The 23,508-nt window shown below is 47.7% G+C and overlaps 2 protein-coding genes and 1 long non-coding RNA gene across 3 annotated transcripts; 1 reads left to right on the top strand and 2 right to left on the bottom strand.

The window, feature by feature from the left end:
* The first annotated feature begins 9,252 nt into the window (after positions 1 to 9,252).
* Positions 9,253 to 19,232, top strand: LOC113883631 (zinc finger protein 182). Its single transcript, XM_027527523.1, has 5 exons — positions 9,253 to 9,680; positions 10,713 to 10,755; positions 13,053 to 13,179; positions 13,601 to 13,696; positions 15,292 to 19,232. Exons 1-5 carry the CDS (start codon positions 9,625 to 9,627, stop codon positions 15,873 to 15,875), a joined length of 906 nt encoding a protein of 301 aa, XP_027383324.1. The 5' UTR covers positions 9,253 to 9,624; the 3' UTR covers positions 15,876 to 19,232.
* On the bottom strand, positions 14,972 to 15,795 carry LOC113883638. Its single transcript, XR_003508695.1, has 2 exons — positions 15,394 to 15,795; positions 14,972 to 15,246 (listed from the first exon to the last, which is right to left on the bottom strand). It is a non-coding gene; the product is annotated as an uncharacterized LOC113883638 (long non-coding RNA).
* Positions 19,233 to 21,973: 2,741 nt separating the features above from the next.
* LOC113883982 (olfactory receptor 10AC1-like) lies at positions 21,974 to 22,951 on the bottom strand. The gene has a single exon (XM_027528234.1). It carries the CDS (start codon positions 22,949 to 22,951, stop codon positions 21,974 to 21,976), a length of 978 nt encoding a protein of 325 aa, XP_027384035.1.
* Between the last annotated feature and the right edge of the window lie 557 nt (positions 22,952 to 23,508).

Below are 23,508 nucleotides of genomic sequence, written 5' to 3' on the forward strand. Positions count from 1 at the left end.
AACACTGTAAAATAAGTCAAGTTTATTAACACTATTATGTAATACAGGATACCCTAAAATTTTAAGATTTGGTGACTTTAGCAGTATAAATGTTAGATGCATATGAAAAGCATCATTTTATTTTTATTTTTCATTTTAGTAGTTTTATTTAACTCGGTATGTCCAAAACATTGTTCCTTCAGCATATAGTTATTATAAATATGCTAATGAGATATTTTCTATTCATATTTTTCATGCCAAGTCTTCAAAATTCATGGTATTTTACAATTAAAGCACATTTTAATTTAGACTTGGGCTTCCCAGGTGGCACTAGTGGTAAAGAATCTCCTGCTAATGCAGGAGATACAAGAGATGTGGGTTCGATCCCTGGGTCAGGAAGATCCCCTGGAGGAGGAAATGGCAACCCACTCCAGTATTCTGGACTAGCCACCTTTCAAATACTCAGTAGTCAAAGGTAGTTAGTGGCTACTAGTGCTGACCAGCACATAACTACACAATCACAAAGGAAAATTTTCTTCCAAAATGACCCTCCACCTGAAACGTATTACACTTTTCAACAGCTCTAGGAATCAGAAAGCTCTTCTTTCTGAAAAGCATCATTTTAAGTTTAAATTCTTCTTACTTTCACTTAGCAAATTTTGAATAATACATTTTAATGGAAAATAATGAGGGAAGCCACACAATACAGTAGCTAGTCAAAATACGCAGAATGTACAGAAAAGTATTTACCATTGACTGCATCTTTGAAAATAAATGAAGACCAACCAGATAAGAGCAGGCCAGGCTGTTTATTCAGAGCTTATCAGAGGAAAGGAGTATAGACTTAGATTACCATGATGTTGAATGGTTTGCCTTGGAAATGAACCGAGATCATTCTGTTGTTTTTGAGATTTCTGTGGGGACAGGACTGGAAAAGATCAGTTTTCACTCCAATCCGAGCGAATGGTAATGCCAAAGAATTTCAAAATACCATACAATTCTGCTCATTTCACATGCTAGCAAGGTAACACTCAAAATCCTTCAAGCTAAGCTTCAGCAGTATGTGAACCGAGAACTTCCAGATGTACAATCTGGGTTTAGAAAAAGCAGAGGAACCAAAGATTAAATTGCCAACATTTGTTGGATCATAGAGAAAGCAAGGGAATTCCAGTAAAACATCTACTTCTGCTTCATTGACTACACTAAAGCTGTTGACTATGAATCACAACAAACTGTGTAAAATTCTTAAAGAGATGAGAATACCGGACCACCTTACCTGTCTTGTGAGAAACTCGTATGCAAGTCAAGAAGTAACAGAACCGGACACAGAACAATGGACTGGCTCAAAATTGGGAAAGAAGTACAACAGGCTGCATATTGTCACCCTGCATAGTATTTAACTTACATGCAGAGCACATCATGGGAAATTCTGGATTGGATGAATCATAGCTGGAATCAAGGTTGCCAGCAGAAATATCAACAACCTCAGATATGCAGATGATACCACTCTGATGGCAGAAAGTGAAGCGGAACTAAAGAGCCTCTTGATGAGCGTTAAGGAGAGAGGGAAAAAGCTGGCTCGAAACTCAACATTCAAAAAACAAAGATCATGGCATCCAGTCCCATCACTTCATGGCAGATAGATAGGGAAACAATGGAAACAGTGACAGACTTTCTTTTCTTGGGCTACAAAATCACTGCAGATGGTGACTGCAGCCATGAAATTAAAAGACACTTGCTCCTTGGAAGAAAAGCTGTGACAAACCAGGACAGCATATTAAAAGGCAAAGACATCACTATGCTGACAAAGGTCTGTGTAGTCAAACCTATGGTTTTTCTAGTAGTCATGTATGGATATGAGAGTTGGACCATAAGGAAGGCTGAGTGCAGAAGAACTGATGCTTTCGAACTGTGGTGCTGGAGAAGACTCTTGAGAGTCCCTTGGACTGGAAGAAGATCAAACCAGTCAACCCTAAAGGAACTCAACCTTGAATATTCATTAGAAGGACAGATGCTGAAGGTGAAACTCCAACACTTTGGACACCTGATGTGAAGAGCCAACTCATTGGAAAAGACCCTGATCTGGGAAAGATTTAAGGCAAAAGGATAAACGGGTAGCAGAGGATAAGATGGTTAGATAACAACATCAACTCAATGGACATGAATTTGTGCAAATTCCAGGAGATAATGGAGGCCAGAGGAGCCTGGCATCCTACAGTCCATGAGGTCAGAAAGAGTCAGACAGGCCTTAGGGACTGAACACCACCACCAGCAACAACAAAAGCTAGGGAAACTCAGTAATTGATGAAGTCCTGGTCATTTGGAGCTGACTTCTATAAAGTTACCGCTTAGCTTCCTGGAGGTTGGCTAGAGGTAGTGGCCTGGCTTCCTAGGCTTTTTACTGTAGTTCAAGGAGTTGATTTCTTGGGTAGATCATGGGGATGGTAGGTCAGCATTCCATTTTTTTTTTTCTGGCCCGCCATGGGACATGTGGGGTCTTACTTCCTTCACCAGGGATAGAACCTCCGCCTCCTGCATTGGCAGCAAAGAGTCTTAACCACTGGACCTGCCACGCGACATGCCTCCTCTTGCCACGCGTACCTGCCCACGCCAGCCACCCCCGTGCGCGAAGTGCCTCACTCAGGCTGACCGGAAGGGCCTTGCCGCGGAGCCTGCCGGGAGTTGTAGTTCCATCCTTGTCCAGGGGTGCCTACGCAGTGCAGGGGTAGAGGGGCGGGGGTCGACTCAGATCTGCACATTTTCGGACATGGGTGGTCTTGTGATCTTCAGACTTGAGAGCACCTCGGACCTGGCCGGTTTTGAGGTCTCCGCGGCACCTCGGACTGGTGTTTCCCTCGGCTCCTGGCTGTAGAAGGGACTCACGTGACGGAATCCACGGTTGCAAAACCAGGCGGGCACTGGGAGGGGGTTCTCCGTGCGGGGTCGCTCCATCCGATGTCTTCTTAGGAGAGTCAAGGTTTCTGTCTGGTCCGAGGTAGGGGCCGCAGGCTGGCTGGGTTTCACTGCTTCTCTGATCTCCAGCAGCTCAGCCTCGTCTGAGCCCACCATCCACAGGGAGCTACTCTAGGACACAGTAGTGATAGCATTAGCCCCCCAGAGAGCTGGGGACTAGCTCTCCCTCGCACGGTCGCCCCTTTTTCCTGACGGTGGATTTGTTTCTGATGTTTAACTTGGAGTTTCTCTGCCTACCCAGATCCCTGAACTCCACTTGGGTGCCCAGACCTCCTGTGGGTGAGGAAAGTCTCTTCTGACACCGCTCCCCCGCCCAACTCCTGCGGACCCTACATCCAGCCGAGGGTAGGCGCTGAGCTAGGAGGGCAATTAAGGAAGGCTATGAAATGACTGTTATTTCAGAAGTCTACAGTGTCAGTCTTTAGAGTGTCTGGCCCTGGGGGAACACCGGGTCCCATCCGCGGCCAAAGACTTATGGACATGTCAGTCAGGTAAACAGATAAAGGTCCCTCTTGGTGTGAGTGCCCCGATATCTCTACTGAATGAACGGACCCACCTCCAACCCCCACCGGAGGGAGGGAGGTTCCTACTGGGGGAGGCGGGGCTAAAGATCAGACTTCAGTAGGGTCTGCTAGGTGGAAAGATGCAAAAGGGTATTCCCAGATGAGGGAACAGCATACCAAAGGTAAGAGGCTTAAGCCGAGAGGGTACTGCTAGGTTGGGTGCTATGGAGGAGCCATTGCAAAAATCTTGACTGGAATTTGATTGGATCTAATGTTACTTTGATGGGTGTATTTTTGAGTATGAATACATTTCATGTAAAGTTTAGTGGTTTATTTGGTTTTCTGTTGCTTTGTCAATTTGAGTAATTTATATATTTTCTGGAAAGTTGTCCAATTTAATTTCAGTTTATGGCATTAATTTGTAGTACTCACCTGATTAAAAGAAAACTTCAGTATATCTGTAATTGTCTCCTTTTTCAAGTCCAAAAATTGTTTCTTTTTTGCCCACTCTTTTTTTGATCAGTCCTGCCTGCAGTTAGTCTTTTATTAGTTTAAAATACAAAACAATTATTTTATTAGTGGTAATAAATCATTTCCAAGAGTTGAATTTCGTTTTTTGTTTAATTTTTCATTTGGGCACAATTTCAGAATTAAAGTCATAATAGAATAGTACAAATAATTCCTAAATAGATTTCATCTAAATTCCCTAACATTTTGCCACGTTCGTATAGGAGGTTCCAGAGGGATTTCGGAGCCAGTTAAGGAAAAAGATGTTACCATGAATTGCAGGAGCACAATGACATTACTTATGCATGCGTATGAGGGATAAGGGGGCCTCTTTCAGCATGAGACCACCTAGAGGCTAGGGCCCAGAGGCCGTTTCCCAAAGGAGAGGAGAATGAGGGAACCCCTGGGGTATATAAAGCCACTTAGGGTTATTATATTTTTATAGCCACTCACACGAAGGAGTTTGTGTAACTCAGTGAAGCTATAAGCCATGCCGTGCAGGGCCACCCAAGACGGAGGAGTTATAGTGGAGAGTTCTGACAAAACATGGTCCAGTGGAGAAGGAAATGGCAACCCACTCCAGTATTCTTGCCTGGAAATTCCCATGGACAGAGGAGCCTGGCAGGCTACAGTCCATGGGGTCGCAAAGAGTTGGACACAGCTTAAGCAACTGAACAAGCACCACCAGAAACTGGGTGCGGTTTCACAGGGCAGGTAAAGTGTGCAGCTTCTAAATGACTACAGATGCGCTGGTATCTGGACTGTGTTTAAAACATTCACATGTGTTGATATCTGGGTTTGGGGCTGCTGGTCTTTTGAGCTAAAGATCTCGGACAGCTGTGAAGAAACAACCAACCCAGAGGCCAATCTTCAGAGGACATCTTTGGCTAATTTATATGACAATTTGCTTTATCCTGCTTTTCCTCCCTCCTCTATATATTTGTGTGTAAATACTTTAATGTGCATGTCCCCAAAACAAGGGCATTCTGTCACGTAACCACAGTATAATCAAGAAATTAGCATTGGTGTAATGCCATTGTCTAACCCATGGATCTTACATTTTACTAGTTGTCTCAGTAGTACATTTTCTAGCTAAAGAAAGTCTAGTATCACACATTGCAACCCTCTCCCCTCTTTGGTCTCCTTTAATCTGGAGACTATTAAAGCATTGACAGTTTTGAAGAATACAGGCCAGTTATGATTGTTCCTTAATTTAAGTTTGTCTGATGTTTGTCATGATTAGATTCAGGTAATACATTTGGGGCAGGATTTTTTAAAAAATATGTGCTTGATTATTTTTCTTCTAAAATTTCTTTTCATACTTGTTAATTTCTTTTTTAAAACATCTTTTGAGTTTATTCTTTTCTGTGCTAGCTTCCTGCATTTGTATGTCATCCATTTCCATTAATTTAATGCCTGTCTTAAGGTTGTAAATTTCCTTTAAATATGTGTTTTTAAATATCCACCAATTTTGGTATGTAGTATTTTTGTAGTCATTGTTGTAAATATCTTTGCATTCTTTTTATTTTCTAATTTTATTACTTTTTTGTTTAGAGAGTAGCATTTATGCAATATTGATTTTTAAAAGGTTTGTTGAGGTTTTTTTTTTTAGCTTGTCAATTTTATGACTATATCAGATGGCACTTTTAAAAATGTATATTCTCTAACTATTGAGTTCACTGTCTGATCCAATGTCAAGCTTTTGTGTATTCATATCGTATGCTATTTTTTTTGTATCCTAGATCTTCGTTTCTAAAAGTATATACTAAAATCTTTTTGCTGTCACGACTTGTCAGTCTCTCCTCGTTGCGTCCAGTCAGTGTTTTTGCGCATTTAACCTGCATCTTGTGCATTTGCTGGGGCGCACTGGACCCGGGATCGAGCTGGCTTCGGGTCATTGCTTTATCTCATTCTGGTGGGTTGTTCTTTCTAGCTTTTTGTCTGTCTCCTAATTTTTTAAATGAATGCCAGACATTGTGTGGGGGAGACTTCTGCTGGGCTGTTTCTGTATTGGAGCTGGGAGGACAGGAGTTGTGAGTTGCGCAGAGCTGGCATTTCCTGTTGCTATGGTTATCGTGGGTCTCTGCTCTGGCTTAGAGCTGGCTGGTTACTTACTGGTTCCCCACTCTACCCACCGCCGGCCTCCCCGCCTTGACTCTCTCCTTCTGCTGGCGCTCTCCGTCTGCTCCTTGTGCTGGCTGACCGGGGAGGAAGGGCAGGGTACTCTTTCCCTCTCAGTTTTAGGAGGGGCCCTGGGCCCTGGGGATGTGTCTCTCCCACGGAGGTAGTGTAATAGGGAGTTACTGGTCCTGCTCACCCATTGGTCAGCACAGCAGTGGGCCCCGCCTCCAAGCAGCCAGCTGTCAATGACGGCAGTGTTAGGGGGTGATTCAGCCAATGGTTGGTGGACTGATGCTCATCAGGTAGAGTGAGGTAAGAGTGTATTCTCGCCTTCTCCAGGGGGCCGTCCAGCTCACCCAAGCTCAGACCCGCAGGTGAACTGGGGGGCCCAGGGAATAGGCTCCAGGGCCCTCCCCAAGGCCACCCCCTAGCCAGGCCCAGGCCTTGAGGTGGCAGTGACCCTCTCCCCCATCCCCAGCTCTGACTGAATAGCGTGAGACACAGTCTTCGAGACGTGGTCCTTGCCAACTGGGCAGCTGAGGGCTTGCTGGGTCCTGGGCGCCTGGCATCTTCAGCGATGACAGCTGGGCAGGGTCTGAGGCTCTGGTCCTTAGGGGGCCACCCTCTGAGCTCTCTCTTCTCCTTAGCCAGGACTGGGACCTCGGAGGGCAAGCATTGTGCCTGGTGACCCGGCCTTTTCTTGTCAGGACAAAGAGTAACATTCGTTTGTTAGAGACTTAGAGGAACATGGTTACCTGACCTCAAGGACAAAGGATGTGATGCCGAGAAGTCTGCATCAACTAACCGTGCTCCTTCCTCACCTTTCCTAGGAAAGGGCTTTGCTGAGAGCTTTTGAGGAGTTTGGGGTTTTTAAGGCATAAGCCACCCATCTCCTTGAATGACTTCTCCGGGGCTTCCTCAGTTCCAAACTCTTGACACTTTGGGATTGTTTGCCTCATTGTGTGTTGAGGGCATGGACTTGTGTTTCAGTAACAGTAGGAGGTGCTAATAGTCTGAGCCTAGGACCTATTTCTGCCCCTCGACCACAGGGATAGGGTTTTCTTTTCCTGCTGCTGCTTCTTCCTGCCACATGTGGTAGGTATTACCCATGATCTGGGTGCAACAAAAGGGTTTTACTAACCCTTCCTCCAGCAACATAGGACTTTTGTTCTTCAGGAGAGAAATTTCTGGAAGGATGGGGCTTCCTGTGTTCCCACTGCCCTCCTCTGGCCCAGGGGAGTCTCCGTGTGATCTCCAGCTCCTCCCTGTGTTCCTCCTCTCTATCTGTCACAGATCACCACCAATTCAGTGATTTAGAGTAGCTCACAGTTCTGAGGCCACATGACCCGGTGGAATGGCCAGGTACTCTGCTCGGGTTTCCAAAACAAAATCAAGATGCTGGACAGGCTGGCCTCTTCTCCGGGGCTTCTGGGGAGAGTCCGCTCCTGGTATGCAGAGTCAGGGGAAGTGGGTTTCTGGCCGTCTGGGCTGGAAACCCTGCCCTGCTGCCTGCTCTGGGCTGAGGTCGTCCCTCAGCATCTTCTCACACTCACACCTACCTCCAAAGCCAGAGACGATGGCCGGGTTCCTGGGGTCCTCCCTTTCATGTCTCTCCTCTCCTGCCCCCATCCATTGCCAACTCAGAGATGAAGTGTCCTGCCGATGTTTTTACATGAGTCTCACCACCTCATTTGTTTATTTCCAGGTTTTCTTAGTGTCTTTGCAAAGGCTTAGAATCGGACTGTAGCCAAGGCGGCTTGGTCCTGTCTGCATAGTCAAGCTTGTTTCTACCACTAGAGAGTCTCGGAGGCCAGAGCTGAGCCTCCAGCTGACGGTAAGTTCTCAGCAGGAGAGCAGAGCTTTAGTGCTCAGAACATGCCCCAGGCCTCAAATGCCAGGCGTCCCAAATTAGAATAACTCTAAGAAAGGTGACCCAGGGAGCAGCCTTCTCCTTGGAAAGAGGGATCCCCCTTTTTTTGAGGGATCCCCTTATTATCCCACTTGGTAGCTTAGGGCTGAAGTTGGAGGCTCACCATGTGGGGCAGCCGCTGAACCCTGAAAAGGGCCCCTAAGAGCAGCCTGGGACCCTCTTGCAGGCAGAATTGGGTGATGTCATTGCCTTAGGGGATCACCTAGGATTCGGTCTGGGGGGAAGATTTCCAGGAGGAGAGGGGGTCTCCTGCCTTAGCGTGTGAGAAGCATGAACTTGGAGGGAAGGGCCTCCCATGGTTCTGAGAGTGACAACCCACCCCCCTCCCACCCCAGCCACCAATTTCTCTCCACTTATCTGCGTTTACTTCATTGTCTGCTGTCCATCCAGCTAGATTTCTAGCTTGTCATCTGAGGTCACCTCCATACCTGACTTCTCGTGACCCATAACCTTCCCTCCTAGTTGAGTCAAGGCCCAGACTTTGCTTTCTTAAATGTATTTCGTTTTTCCTTCTCCTGTTAAAGACGAAAGGAAATAGGCATGAGAGGGGTGTTCAGAGCCACTCAGCTCACTAGAGGCCGAGCCAGCACTAGCACCCAGGGCTCCTGTCCGGAGGAGGCCTGGCGGCGCCCTTGCTAAACACTGCCCCTCCCCACTCTCCACCCCTTCAGACTGTCTCAGGGATTTCAGCTCCTCTGGGTGCAGGACTCTGATAGGAGGTCATGGAAAGAGGACCCAGTAAGATGACACATGTAAATTTTTATGAAATACGTAAGTTTTAAACAATGAGCACATTTTACTGTTGAAAAACTTAGAAAACAAATCCTATGATGCAAAGGTAACCACTGTTAACATTTTGCCTGTTTTCTACAGAAGTTTTTTCTTGATGTGTTTATGAAAACCCATTCTATGATAAAGAAGCAGGAAATGGGGTAGCAGGTCACAGGCCACAGAGCATAGAGGGTTTCTGACCCAGGCTTTTGACCCAGATGGTCCTGCCTGCCTTTCCCAGTGGGCTTCCTGGGGCTGCCATCACAAAGCATCGCAAGCCTAGTGGCTTACACAACAGACGCTGAATCTTGCCCAGCGCTGGAGGCCAGCGGGACCTGCCCCAGGCCTCTCTCCAAGCTCCTGGAGGCTTGCCGGCCGGCCGTGGCATTCCTCGATTTCTGCTGCGTCATCGGACCTCTGCCTTCCTCCTCTGTTACCCATCTCTGAATCACATGCTATGTGCCCTGCTTTTTTCCACTTGCTGGTATTGTTGGAAGATCATTCCATCTCAAATATTTATACTATTTTATGTTGATTCATAGCTTTAGCATGCTTTAATTTGTATCATAATTTATCAACCATTCTCTTATTTTTCAGCAGTTCAGTAGCCTCCATTTATTTATTAAAAAAAAAAAAAACACCCTCAGAATTCTTTATGGAGTTTCCTGTCATTCTAGAGTTTTAGTATCTCTGCAGAATTCTTGGATCAAACTCCAGTGTGTCTCTGTCCTGAGTAGGAACATACGTAGCACCAGGAGAGAGATAGGTGTGGGGTCCAGTTGATGCTTCCAGCCACAGTAAATTTGCTCCTGAACCTTCGTGTTCCTGTTCCCTGGGAAAATGAGGAAAGGAGGAGGAGGGCTCAGGAGAAGCCATCAGATCTTGTCCCGTATTTGGTAAGTGGCAGAGCCTGACCAGGACCATTTCCTGTGCAGGAGTCAGCACAGTTGAGCCAGGACAGGTCTCAGTAATAAAAGTGACTGTTGACAAACTGCAGCCATGAGAGGAGAACCGAACAAAATGTAGCAGGATCCACAGATAGAACCAAGCACCCCAGGTTAATAGACTTCCAGTTGCTTGGCTGAGTGATACTGAATGGACTCTGCCTTCTAGTATCCATTTCCATTTTTTCCCTGTGGATTTCCTCAACACCTGGTGATACAAGCTTTGGGTTAGGAGATTAGTAGGCTACAGATATTTTTAGAATAATAATTTAAAAGATATGATGATATACGAAATGCCTGTTTGTCATAGAAAAGCTTAGGAAATTCATCAAAGTAAAAAGAAAAAGGTAAAAATGGTTGTTATCCAACTATACAAAGCTAACTATTACTTGCATTTTGTCCTACATCATTTCAGAGATTATTCTGTGTGTGTGGGGTGTGGGGGAGACAGAGAGAGAGTTCAAGATGCTTTCAACCACCTTTTTCAGTTGCCAGTATACTATCATAAAGAGTCTTCTATGATTTTATTAGCTACATCATGTTTATTTCCCTTTGGCTGTGGTATATTCATTTAATTAGTACTCTATAGTTGGATATTTAGTTATGTCTGCTTTTTTGGAGTTTTACCAAATTGTAATAAATATCTTGGCCGCTAAATCTTTGCCCAAACTCATCACTGTTTCTGCAGAATAAATTTCTATGAATTAAATTTCTGGGTGATGGCAGGGGAGGGTAGTAAACTGCATGGTGATGACTGCGACGCAGAGATGTATATTCTGTTAAGCAGAAGAAGAGTTCAAATTCAAACCTCAAGGTCAGGTCCCCATCACATTCCAAGGTGAAGGCTTCGCTCTGATAAACGGGGTTCTTGGGAGGAGCCCCTGCCACCCTGTGGCTGGGGTGTTAGAGCAGTTGATTCTGAGGCTGGAGCCAAGGCTGGCCTCTCATGTGCTCTCCTCCCCACCCCGATCTCTGCCTCCACAGGTGTCTGCTTTTCCCAGACCCGCAAGGAAGGACCATGTGCCAGGTGAGTGTGGCACTTCTTTACACCGTGCTTTTCGTTTTCCCGTGGATTTCAGGATGCTTAAAAGAATTCGTCCAGTAGAACACATGCCAACAGAAATCAGGACCAGTGAAAACAGGAAGATAATGGAAGATCAAGGCCATGGGGAGGGGAGGGCAGGGCAGGCACACTACACAGGCTGCTGGAGTTATTAGCTGCCCTCTAAACTTGCGTCCGACATGTCTGTCACTTTAAAAAGACAGATTCCATCCAATACATGACTTGTGTTGTCTGGGACAGACATATCACCCTCTCAGGGAACATAAAGCTTTCCAGGGTATTTAGGCATTTATGTGATGGGTCTTCACACGTCAGATGTAATAGGCAGGGTCCTCAATAACAACAACATTCAAATAAATGCAACAGCAGATCTCCTGTGAGTTTCCCCTGCCCTCACAGTATCAAGTATGTACTATATCAATATAGAAATTCTGTGATTACAGTTGTTGCAGGGAGTCAGAATACTCAGGTCTACATAAACAGCCTTGTTAGGGTTCACACTGACCTAGATAAAACACTTCATGATCCAGAGGAACAAACGGATGAGTGGTATGTTCTTTGAACTGCTGTTTCTGATAATTCTGGACACAGATAGAGCCTGAACAGCTCCAAGCTTCAGCAGGGGCGGGGGAGATGGTCTGAGCTATCCTGCCTCCTCTCTCCGTGACTTTAACCTCAGCCACTGCCCTTAACCCCACCCACTTGTGTCCTTTCTCAGTGGCCATCCATATCTTTCTTCAGACATCATGACATCATGTATTCTATTGCCGGTCACTGTCAAATGCCTCCAGTCCTAAAGGGCCTCCCTCTTTACCCCACGCTCCAAGGATGCTGGTCAGAGTCCCGGAAGTTACAAAGCCTGAGACCCAGAGCTAGTTGAGGACAAAGACAGGCTCGAGGCAGCACCCCAAGCTGTGGGAAGAGCAGGCGTGCCACTAGGACTTGGAACGTTCTGCCCAGGGACCCAGACCTCACTAGGGGTCTCCCTTGTTTCCATGACTCCTTTTCTCATATCAACTTATCCCCATGACCAGAAATAGGGCTCCCACAGCACACATTTACGAATTCTGCCACAGAAAAAAATATTTTTTCAGGAAACACAACTTTGTTTTCATAGGACTATATTTCACCAAAGTGAAATTGAAAACTGTCTCTAAATGAGATGTACTTTAAGTGGAAAATACACACCAAGTTTTGAAGATGTGATATTTAAAAAGGATGAAAACTGGAGCTTCCTTGGTCCAGTGGTTAAGACTATGCTTCCAATGCAGGGGGTACAGGTTCCATCCCTGGTCAGGAACCTAAGATCCCACATACCACGCAGTGCAGTCAACAAATTTTAAAAATTAAAAAAGAATGAAAACTATACCTGTATACATGGACTCCTTTCTCTGCTTTCCTCTTGTTACCACCTTAACTTTGCCTGTATCTCATGTTGATGATTATAACTGTGCCTGAATTTTATTTATTCTCTCCATGATTCCCACCTCATGATACAGCAATCATCTACATCAGATTGTCTTTTGTAGCTCCCCTTCTTAAGTGCTGTGATGGAGACCCTCTTGCTTGCAGGAAAAAAAACATCATTTGTTCCATGATCTGATCCCTCCGCCTGCCACCCCCCAAAATATCCCCCTTATACACACACCTCTACACTATCATTCCCAATTTATTCCTACTTCCTACAAAATTTCCCCATGACTTCTTGGGTCATGCTTCTTGATAGGAGTATCTTTCCAACATCAGAACACACTTTATTTTTCATGATTCTGCTCATCTACAAACGCCAATGAAGCTTAACATCAGGATGTTGAATCTGGCTGCTGTCTTCGTGTCCTGTACTTAAATGTCCTTACATCATAGCCTTCAGTGTATTGTAACCATACAGCAGTCTCTTACATTCATCTCATGCCACCAGGCAACAAGCGCCCTTGAACAGGAGCACTGTGGCATTCAGCTTTCAACCCCAAGCATCATGCAGAACACCAGTAACATACCTGGTCCCCCACCGATGCTTGCTCTCTAAATGGAAGGATGGATGGATGGATGGATGAATAGAGATCCAGAAGGCAGACACTTTCTAATGATTTTTTTTTCTCTCCCACAAAATGCAGTACCAAGTTAGGGGCATGCTAAGCTTCCTATGTAACTGAACATGGGGAAACCTGCCCTCTGAAGGTGGTAAGATCTGTCTCCTCTACACCTCTGCCATAATACCCTGTGCCGAGCACTCCAGATTAATCAGGAATGTGCTGTTCCAGGGGTCCTTGTCATTCAGAGACGTGGCTGTGGGCTTCACCCGTAAGGAGTGGCAGGAGCTGGACCCTACACAGAAGACCCTGTACCGGGATGTGATGCTGGAGAACTACAGCCACCTGGTCTCCGTGGGTGAGGAAGGTTTCCAGTTCCCCCCACCCCTGCTTATGTCTGAGCTCCTTCCTTTCCAGTTACATAAGACCCCTTAAGTACTCAAAATGTTTGTCCTGGGGTTTCAGTCATCAACAAGTCCTGTTCTAATCTCACCTGGATTATTGGTGAATTTTCCTCCCAAGTGAAACAGCTATTCTTTGGCTGAGAGGTAAATATTCATTGTGCAGCCTGAGCCTTCAGCTTCCTTGGGTGTCCCAGATGGCTCAGCATAAAACTCTTTTTAAAAATAATCTTTTGGCCATGCCACAAGGCATGTGGGATCTTAGTTCCATAACCAGGGATCAAACCCATCTCCCTGCATTGGCGGCATGGAGTCTTGACCACTGGACCGCTAGGGAAGTCCCTCAGGATAAATGTTGTAACTGTTTCTCGTGAACAGGATGTCAAGTCACCAAACCAGCTGTGATCTCCAGGTTGGAGCAGGGGCAAGAGCCGTGGATGGAAGAGGAAGAGATCCTGAGATGGAGCTTTCCAGGTGAGAGAACCAGTGTGCAGGGGGACAGAAGACATTGGGGTCTCAGAAGGTCACAAAGCAGAATCTCTGATTTTTATTTCAGGCAACTGTGTTAAAAGCCTTGACTCTTTGCAAGGAACTGTGGACAGCTGGCCGAAGACCTTGAGATGCCCAAATGATTTCTGCTACCTGTACCCATCACGTCACTGCATGATCACTTGCCCTCCCATGGATTTTAGAGAAAGACATTCTTTTAAAATTTATTATTTCTTTCTATTCTGCCACCCTCTTCTAAGACCTTGCCTTCTCAGTCTTTCTCTAGAATCTTTAGGCTTACACTTTCCCTGGTTATGACACAGGCTTTCTCAAGCTCTCAGATATGTGTAGATTTGCCCTATTTTAGGAGAAGGCAATGGCACCCCACTCCAGTGCTCTTGCCTGGAAAATCCCATGGACGGAGGAGGCTGGTGGGCTGCAGTCCATGGGGTCGCTAAGAGTCGGGCACGACTGAGCGACTTCACTTTCACTTTTCACTTTCATGCACTGGAGAAGGAAATGGCAACCCACTCCAGTATTCTTGCCTGGAGAATCCCATGGACGGGGGAGCCTGGTGGGCTGCCGTCTATGGGGTCGCACAGAGTTGGACACGACTGAAGCGACATAGCAGCAGCAGCATTTTTTTTTTTTTGGCCATGATGTGTGGCATGCAGGATCTTAGTCCCCAGATCGGGATCAAACCCATGCCCCCTGCAGTGGAAGCAGAGTCTTCACCACTGGACTGCCAGAGAATTCCTGTACCACTCATTTTTATTTTAGTTTTCTAAAATAGTTTTCTCTGCTTCACTTTGAAATGCCTCAAAAAATGTATTTGCTATCTTTTATATGACTTTAAATTCATCTTTCAAGACCATGTATGTAATGATAACCTGTCCCCATTTTGTCCGATAGGTTATAACTAAAGCTTTTCCCCCATCTCAGTGTATTCCCATGGGGAGCCGAGCCCTTGTTTCTGCAGGATACACATAATGTGTATCAACTAACCCTTTCTCCCTTCTAGGACAAGGATCCTTTCTCAAGTATCCATTCAGGGTGGTTGTTTTTAATCAGGGGTGTGCAGCAGAATCACTGGGGAAGCTTTAAAAATGCCCCTGGCTGGTCCCAGCCCAGAAAATTCTGCTGGGAAAGATCAGCCAAGGGAGTAGGAAGTGTGTGTAGTAGGAATAGGATTATCATAATTTAATATGGGCACTCAGGTTTGAAACCACAGTTAATCCTCCTTCCAAACACTACTTTTTAAAAAAAGTTTTACTTTTTATTTTTTCCCAAACGTTTCTGAAATAGTTTAGTCCTACCGTGTGCTCCTGAAGGCTCAGTTGGTAAAGAAACTGCTTGCAATGCAAGAGACCAAGGTTCGACCCCTGGGTCGGGAAGATCCCCTGGGGAAGGGAACAGCAACCAACTCCAGTATTCTTGCCTGGAGAATCCTTGGACAGAGGAGTCGGGTGAACTACGGTAGTCCATGGGGTGGCAGAGTCGGACACGACTGAGTGACTAACACTTTCATGGTGCTCCTGGAAAGATAAACACGTCTGTGACCTTGTTGTTCTTTTTCCTAGAAGTTTCCCAAGTTGATAGGCAACGGGAACACGGAGAGGAACCTCTGAAGCAAGTAGAACTCCCAGACAAGAAACAACTGACCCCGGAAGGGCACCACGCACCTAACACGGTTGGAAAAAACACCTCTCAGGACACAGACGTCGTCCCTTCAGAACAACAGGCCCCTCGGTGTGAGTCGTGCGGCGCCGCCTTGCCGGGCAAGGCGGACGTCACTGTCACTCCCAGCGCGTACCTTGCGAGGAGGAGGTTCGAATACGATGCACAGGGGAACCTGTTTCTCTACTCGAAGCTGGACCCTCCCCGTGCCGGGGCGCGCCCACGCCACTGTAACCGGTGCCGAGAAGCCGTAAGCCGTGCCCAAGCCCTTAATGCCGACCAAGGAGCCCACAGTAACGAGGAACCCCGCAAACGCACCGCAGGCGGGAAGGGCCTCTCCCACAAGTCAAGACTCATTGCCCGTCACAGAGTCCGCAGAGAACAGCCACCCTCAGGGCGGAAGTTCCGGGGGGGAGGCGGTCCGCCCCGGCAAACATCCGGGAAATCTGACGGACCCGAAACGCCGCCGAAACAGGAAATGCCTTAGAAAGCTCTTAGGGGAGACGAACTTGTGCATCCCCCAGACCGTTCTGACTGGAGAGAAGCCTTTCAAGTGTTCCGGCTGTGAGGAGATCTTCTCCCACAAGTCGCGCCTCATCGAATACCACAGATGTCACACGGGAGAGAAGCCCTACGGTTGCCCAGAGTGTGGGAAGTACTCGTCCCAGATGTCCTGCCTGATCATCCATCAGAGAGCGCACACCCGGGAGAAGCCCTGCGCGTGCGGCCGGTGCAGCAAGGCCTTCTTCCGGAAGTCGCACCTCATCCTCCATCAGAGGATGCACACGGGAGAGAAACCCTACCAGTGCGCCAAGGCCTTCTTGCAGAACTCTTGCCTCCTCATCCACGAGAGGACCCACATGGGCAGGAGGCCCTACGAGTGCTCTGCCTGCGGGAAGACCTTCGCCCAGGAGGCAAACCTCCTCTGACACCACAGGATTCACACCCGGGAGAAGCTGTATGGACAGGGTGAGACAAGGCTTTCATCACGAATTCCCAGCGCACTGAGGAATGAAGACCCTGTGGACTTTGTGAAGGTGGAAAACCCCTTCGCCGGGAGGTCCAGGGCTAACTGTGGGCAGAGCGTCATACCAAAGTGAAACCCTAACAATTTAGAGAATCAGGAAAAGCTTATTATTTTTTAAATTTTTAAATCTTTTTGCCACACCACCATGGCATGTAGGATCTTAGTTGCCTGACCAGGGATCAAAATCGTGTGTCCTGCATTGGAAGTGCAGAATCTTAACCACTGGACCCACCAGGGAAGTACTGAAAAGCTTATTCTCTTAAAACTAAGAAGGGTAATGACTCTGTAGAGGGATTTAGTCTTATAGGATAAACTTAATTATGAAGTGTATCTATGTCTCATAGTAACTATGGCTGTTGAGCTCTGAAGTCAATGAATAAGTTAAACTGTTAAGACAGCATATTGAATAAGGCTGAATGAGGCACAGAACAATCCCAGGGGTATACAGGGGCTATGTTCCTGGACATGTTCCATAAAAATAATTTTACTTATTTTTGAATTGCATTTATATTTGAACACAATTGTGAACTTGTAGATGTAGATACCATAATATGGAGGATGACATCTATCAAGAGTTTCCACACTAATTACACCCTTTTGTCTTTAATATATGTTATAACTGGAACATTCCAAATTTACTACTCAACCAGAAGTCTATACACAGTACCACATACCATTTGGTTTTTTGTTTGCTGGCAGATATTACAGAGCACCCCTTGGATCAGGAAGCCAGCAACTTCATGAGGTACCCTCATCTCTGTCATCTAGTTCATAAGTCATGTTAAATGTGCAAGGTTGGGGCTCCCTTTTCTGGCATTATAGTGGACCATCTAAAGTGAAAAACGTTCCACTAAAAGAAAAGTGAGACTTCAAATATGTATTGGCTCAGATTTAACAAAAGACATGCATTAGCATGCATATATGCGTGCAGTATATATGTGTAAATATGTATATGTATATACATGCAATAGATGCCTAGCTGAGTAATTAGAAATATTCACATCTAGATGTACTCGATGTATATCTGTTGAGAGTTTAGCTACATTGCTCGCTGGTATTGCTGCCTCGTCATCCATCATATTTGGTCAAGAGGCTGCAGGGACCTTAAGCTGATAATAGTAGCCCCTCAAACAAGGACATGACCAATGGCAGCGATAGGCCACAAGCAGATATAAGTCCCTGGTGTGACTTCCAGCCCTTATGATCAGCAGCCTGCCTCCCAATGTCTGTGTGCCTTATACCTCTCAGCCGGCACCCTGTGAGCTCATCAGAACCCTACTCTGTGGGTTTGAATTGACTGATATGGTCCTAACCCAGCAACCCCAGAGCATATCTCCTGTGGGCCCAATAAAGGCCTGTGTACCAAGTCCAGTCTGTCTGCACTCCATCTTGACCTCCCCTCCAGGCATGCTGTGGACTCAGTCCAGGCCCTGTGAGTGTTAAACGAGTCTATTTCAATTTCTCTGTGGTCTGTTCAACACACTCATCGTCTTGCACCCTGTGCTCCACTTAGTGAAGTCTCTTAATCGTGTCTGACTCTTTGTGACCCCATGGGCTGTAACCTATCAGGCTACTCTGACCATGGAATTTTCCAGGCAAGAATGCTGGACTGGGTAGCCATTTCCTTCTCCAGGGGATCTTCCTGACCCAGGGATCAAACCCGGGTCTCCTGCATTGCAGGTAGATGCTTTACCATCTGAGCCACCAGGGAAGCCCCTTAACAAGTGTTAATTTAACAGAGTCTTGACACCTGGGAACAAGATGGTAACAATTGACAATGGGAACAGTCTTGCAATTGGGTACTGGAGAAATGCCTTTCAGCTGTGAGAGCTCCAGGGCTCCCCCAGCTGGGATGTTCCATCTGGGGAGCCCCCTGTGCTGCCATCTCCCAACCCCCAAGTGCAGGCACCCCAGAATCCCCCTGGAACGCTGCTCTTGGGGGCTGATTTGAGGGGCTAGGGGTGTGTCTCCTGCCTGTTACCGCCCCACAGAGGGTGAACTCCCCCAGCGAATGTTAGACTTGTAGTGTGTTGCCCCGTTTCAGGCGCAGACCCAGCTGTCCACTAATAGCAGAGCTGGCCTCGGTTTTCCGAAAGGTCCTTTCGGGACAGGTGAGGGCTGGAGAGCTCAGTGCCTAGAACCACCAACTCACCAAAGCATGGGTTCCAGGCTCTGAGGTCCTAGCTGTGGGGACCCTGTAGCCTGTGCCCTGGTGGGGGTGACCCTAATCCTGCTGGGGCTGATGGGACCACCCTGAGGGAAAGCGGCCGCCTACGAGTCTGGTTGCCAGGGAGCCCACTGCAGACCTTTATGGCAATATGTGTCACCCAGTTGCTCAGCTGTGACTCTTTGGGATTGTACCCTGCCAGGCTCCTCTGTCCATGGGATTCTCCAGGCAAGATACTGGCGTGGGTTGCCATGCCTTCCTCCACGGGATCTTCCTAGGGATTGAACCTGAGTCTCTTGTGTCTCCTGCATTGGCGGGTGGATTCTTTACCACTAGTGCCACCTGGGAAGCCCTTTGGTAACACCTCTAAGGCCAAATCGTGGGTGGGGAGTGGGAGTGGCAGGCAATAGAGAATTAGAAGCCAAAATCTGGAACTGGATTGCATCTTTGAAAGCTGCTAAGAGAGTAAACCTTGAACATTCTCATTACTAGAAAATAAAATTTGGCAGCTACATGAAGTGATGTTAACTAGAGCTATTATGGTGATACTTTCTCAATGTATACAAATCTCGAATCATTGTATGCCTGAAACCAATGTGATGTTATGTGTCAGTTATCTCTCAATAAATAAACTGAAAATTGAAACCTGATGTGTCTCAAGATTCAAAATATTCTGAAAGACTTTGTACAGCAGGAGGGGGAGAAGAGGTGCTGCTACTCTGCACCATGGAATTCAGCCAAAGACCCACGAGTGGCTAAGACTCCGAGCTCCCAATTCAGGGGGCCCGGGTTCAATCCCTGGTCAGGGAACTAAATCCCATATGCTGCAACTAAGACCTGGTGAAGTCAAAGAAATAGATATTAAAAAAAAAAAAGAACCCAGGGATGGAGGACCACCATTAGCAAACGCAGGCTGGCTCCCCACATGGACTCATCTTGGCTCCAAAGCAGCTGCAGCCACCCGTGCTCAGCATCTATACAGCTCCAATACCCTTGACCCCCTGTCAAGGACCCAGGCTTCCTTGGCGGTGGCCAACACTCTCATCTCATGCAGCCTGGATAACAGGCCCGCTGGTGGCCCTTGGGACTAACCCAGTCCCAGGAGATGCACTGAAAGCGATCAGCTGCAGACACCAGGCTGTTAGAATGGCCGTCCCTCCGCATCTCTGGAGTGAGGACCTCCTCACAGCTGTAGGATTTGGGGAAGAATTGTGGGAGGGGGCTTCCTGTGTGCCTCAGGTTCCTGAGCACTGGCCTCAGAGAAGCAGAAGGTAAGAATGGAGCTGGCACAGACAGATGGCCAGGGAACCCTTCCATAAGATCGTTTTGTTTTTTTTTTTTCTTTCTTTCTTTTTCAGTCTCTTCCTCATGTCCTCCTCTCTTTTTTAAATTGAAGTAAAATCAGTTTACAATCTTGTGTTTCAGGTGTATAACAGCGTGGTTCGGTTATAGGTCTATTTTTCAGATTCTTTTCCCTTATAGGTTATCACAGAATGTTGCATTGAGTTCCCCTGCTATACAGTAGGTACTTGTTGGTTACCTATCTTATGTATAGTAGGTGTGTATTTGTTAATCCCAAACTCCTAATTTATACCCCCCACTGCCCCCGCCACCACCCGCCCTCTGCTTTTCCCTTTGGTAACATTGTTTTCTGTAATCTAGAGATGATCATACTAAGTGAAGTAAGCCAGACAGAGAAAGACAAATACAGAGCTCTTCGGGGTCTCTCTCTCTTTTTTAAAAAAACATTTTATTTTAAAATTATTTTTATTTACTTATTTGGCTGCATTGGGTCTTCATTGCGGCATGTGGGATCTTTAGTTGCAGCACGTGGAATCTAGTTCCCTGACCAGGGATCGACGAACCTGGGCTCCCTGTATGGGAAGTGTGGATCCTTAGCCACTGGACCAGCAGGGAAGTCCCTGGGTCTCTTTCATAAAGGCACTAATCTGACTCATGAGATTAGTGAGGTCTCCACCTTCATGACCTCATCAACTCTAGAGATCCCCCACCTCCTAATAACAGACTAATAATGGGGAGCAGTTTTCAACATGTGAATTGCAGGGTAGGGGGGACACATTCAGTCTACAGCAGGTATGATGATGGGACTTACTGCTGAATTATACAAGGGATTTTCATAGATGGAAAAAAGCAGCACGAAGCAGTATGAGTACAAGTGTGACAATTTGAAGCTTATTTTGGTGAATGCCTTGAACCAGTCGCAGTTCATCTCACATAAAACAAACTCCACAGATCTTAAGGACGCATCTTGATGAAGTTTTGCACATACATATACCCATGGAATCACCACCCAAGTCGGCATATAGAATGTTGCCAGCATCCAGGCAATCTCCCTGTGCCCTCTGCCAACCCAAACCCTTCCCCCAGTTAACCACCACCACGACATCAAAAGCCACACATGAGCTTGTCATTGGCCTTTACTTAAATGGGAGCATCCAGTATGTGTTCTAAACCCTTCCCCCAGTTAACCACCACCACGACATCAAAAGCCACACATGAGCTTGTCATTGGCCTTTACTTAAATGGGAGCATCCAGTGTGTGTTCTTTGCGTCTTGCTCCTTACACTATTACATCTGTGTTGTTCTCATTTTTTTGTCAATAGCAGTACCTCATTCTTTTTTGTTGTTTGTAGTATTCCACTGCATGAACATGCCACAGGCTGGGTTTTTTTTTTTTTAACATTTTTTTAATGTAGATTATTGTTTAAATTCTTTATTAAGTGTTTTTTTTTTTTTATATAATATTGCTTCTGATTAATGTTTTGGTTTTTTGGCCACAAGGCATGTGGGATCTTAGCTGCCCAACCAGGGATCAAACCTGCACCCCCTGCATTGGAAGGCAAAGTCTTAACCACTGAACCGCCTGGGTAGTCCTGCCACAGGCTGTTTGTATCTATTCTGTGTTCATGAACATGTGGATCATTTCTAGTTTTTGTCTACTATAAACAGTGCTGCCATAGACTTCTCCTACGTGAGTACTCACTCCTTTTCCAAAGATACCGTGTGGCTATGACTCAGAGCAGTAGTTCTCCACCAGGGATGACTTTGTCCCCAAGGCATGTTTGCCAATGTGTGACAACACTTTGGATCATCACATCTTGGGTAGGGGAGTGCTGTGTGCCACGTGGGTAGAGACAAAGGATGCCATTGAGGGCCCTATAGTGCACAGGTCTGTACCCCCCTCAGAGAGATCTATCCACTCAAAATGTCCACAGAAGCAGAAGAACTAGGCTGGAGCCTGATTTTGGGGTCCTTGTCTGCTGCCTCCAGGTTGTGTCTAGTGGGCCTTGGGGAATCATAGATGCTTCTGGAATGTGAGGTTTCCATCCAGGAGAGGGGATTTCAGAAGAGACCCCTCCTGGCATCAGCATTAGGTGACATTGGCCTGGTGGGCAGCACCTGGCGTCCTGGGGCCCACGGCCCGCCACAGCGCCCCCTGCACATCGCGGTTCCGCAGTGTGTAGATGGCCGGGTAGAGCAGGGGGGTGAGGTTGATGTAGATGAGCGAGACTAGCTTGTCCTCCTCCAGGGAGCGGCTGCGCAGGGGCCGGGCGTACATGGCCGTGGCACAGCCGTAGTGCAGCACAGCCACCGTCAGGTGGGACGCCACGGTGCTGAAGGCCTTGCGGCGGCCTGTGGCCCCGCCAACCCCGAGGATGACCGCCAGCACCCGGGTGTAGGAGAGCAGGATGAGGGCCAGCGGCAGCACCAGCAGCAGCAGGCAGGCCGCCAGCAGGGCGCGCTCCTGCAGGTCCCGGTCCCCGCAGGCCAGCACCAAGACCGCCGGGAGGTCACAGAAGACGTGGTTGACCAGGCCCCCGTGGCAGAAGGGCAGCTGGAATATGGCTGTGGTGAGGCCCAAGGCCAGGAGAGAGCCCCCCAGGCCACAGCAGGCCAGGAGGCACCAGCAGAGCCCCATGGTCATGAGCTGGGGGTAGTAGAGGGGGTGACAGATGGCCAGGTAGCGGTCCAGGGCCATGGCTGCCAGCAACAGGCACTCGGAGCCCCCCAGTGCCACAAAGAGGCCCATCTGGGCAGCGCAGGTGGAGAGGCCCACCGCCTGGCCCCCGGGCGGCAGAAGGAAGCCGGCCAGCATGGGTGGGGTCAGCACCAGTGTATAGGCCACCTCCACGGCAGACAGGGCCCCCAGGAAGAAGTACATAGGGGTGTGCAGGGCGGCATCCACCACGGCCAGGCCCACGATCAGCAGGTTCCCCGTCAGTGTGGCCAGATAGAGTGGCAGGAGGAGGGCAAAGAGCAGCGCCCGGAGCTCTGGGGGCCACCCCGAGAAGCCCAGGATCACAAACTCCCATGGGGCGCTCCAGTTGGACTCAGGCCAGTGGCTCATCATCAGAACCTGGGCAAGAAGCAGTGGGGCCTTCTCTTCTTGGCTTGTCTCACTGCCTTCCCTGGCCCGTCCATTGCTTCCCCTTCCTGCACCCACCCTAGGGATGCAGCGCTTTCTCCCCAACCCAGTGTTTCCCACCTCATTTCCTGCAGCCCAACGTCCTCCAGGAAGTCAAGACACTTGGAGCCACGATCCACCCTCCCTTCTGGCCTCCTGCGCCCCACTGCATTTCCATGCACCCAGGGGTCTCCTTCACACCTGCCTACTGCCCTCTGGTTCTATCCAGACTTCTAAACCCCACACCATCTGTAACCCGGGGCCAGCCTCCCGGGTTCCAGCCTATGGTGATGACAACTCATATGGTGGGGCTGAACCCTGGACCAGAAGACTGAAGCAGCCCCCGTTTCCACCGGCTGACCCTGAGCAGCATTAACGTCTCCGGTTCTCAGAGGCCCCACCTTCCTCCCTTACACGAAGTCATAGCTCCTAGATCCCTGCTGTAAGACTCATGTCCTCCTCTCTGACCTGCCACAGCCTCTGTGTTCTGTTGTCTTTAT

This window comes from Bos indicus x Bos taurus, chromosome 25 (assembly GCF_003369695.1).
Source record: "Bos indicus x Bos taurus breed Angus x Brahman F1 hybrid chromosome 25, Bos_hybrid_MaternalHap_v2.0, whole genome shotgun sequence".
In the NCBI taxonomy this organism is placed as follows: Eukaryota; Metazoa; Chordata; class Mammalia; order Artiodactyla; family Bovidae; genus Bos; species Bos indicus x Bos taurus.

Coding starts and splice junctions, on each gene's coding strand:
- LOC113883631 (XM_027527523.1), top strand. CDS start 9,625: ATGAGGAAAGGAGGAGGAGGGCTCAGGAGAAGCCATCAGATCTTGTCC. Junction 10,756..13,052: donor AAGGAAGGACCATGTGCCAG/GTGAGTGTGGCA, acceptor GTGCTGTTCCAG/GGGTCCTTGTCATTCAGAGA. Junction 13,180..13,600: donor CAGCCACCTGGTCTCCGTGG/GTGAGGAAGGTT, acceptor TCTCGTGAACAG/GATGTCAAGTCACCAAACCA.
- LOC113883982 (XM_027528234.1), bottom strand. CDS start 22,951: ATGAGCCACTGGCCTGAGTCCAACTGGAGCGCCCCATGGGAGTTTGTG.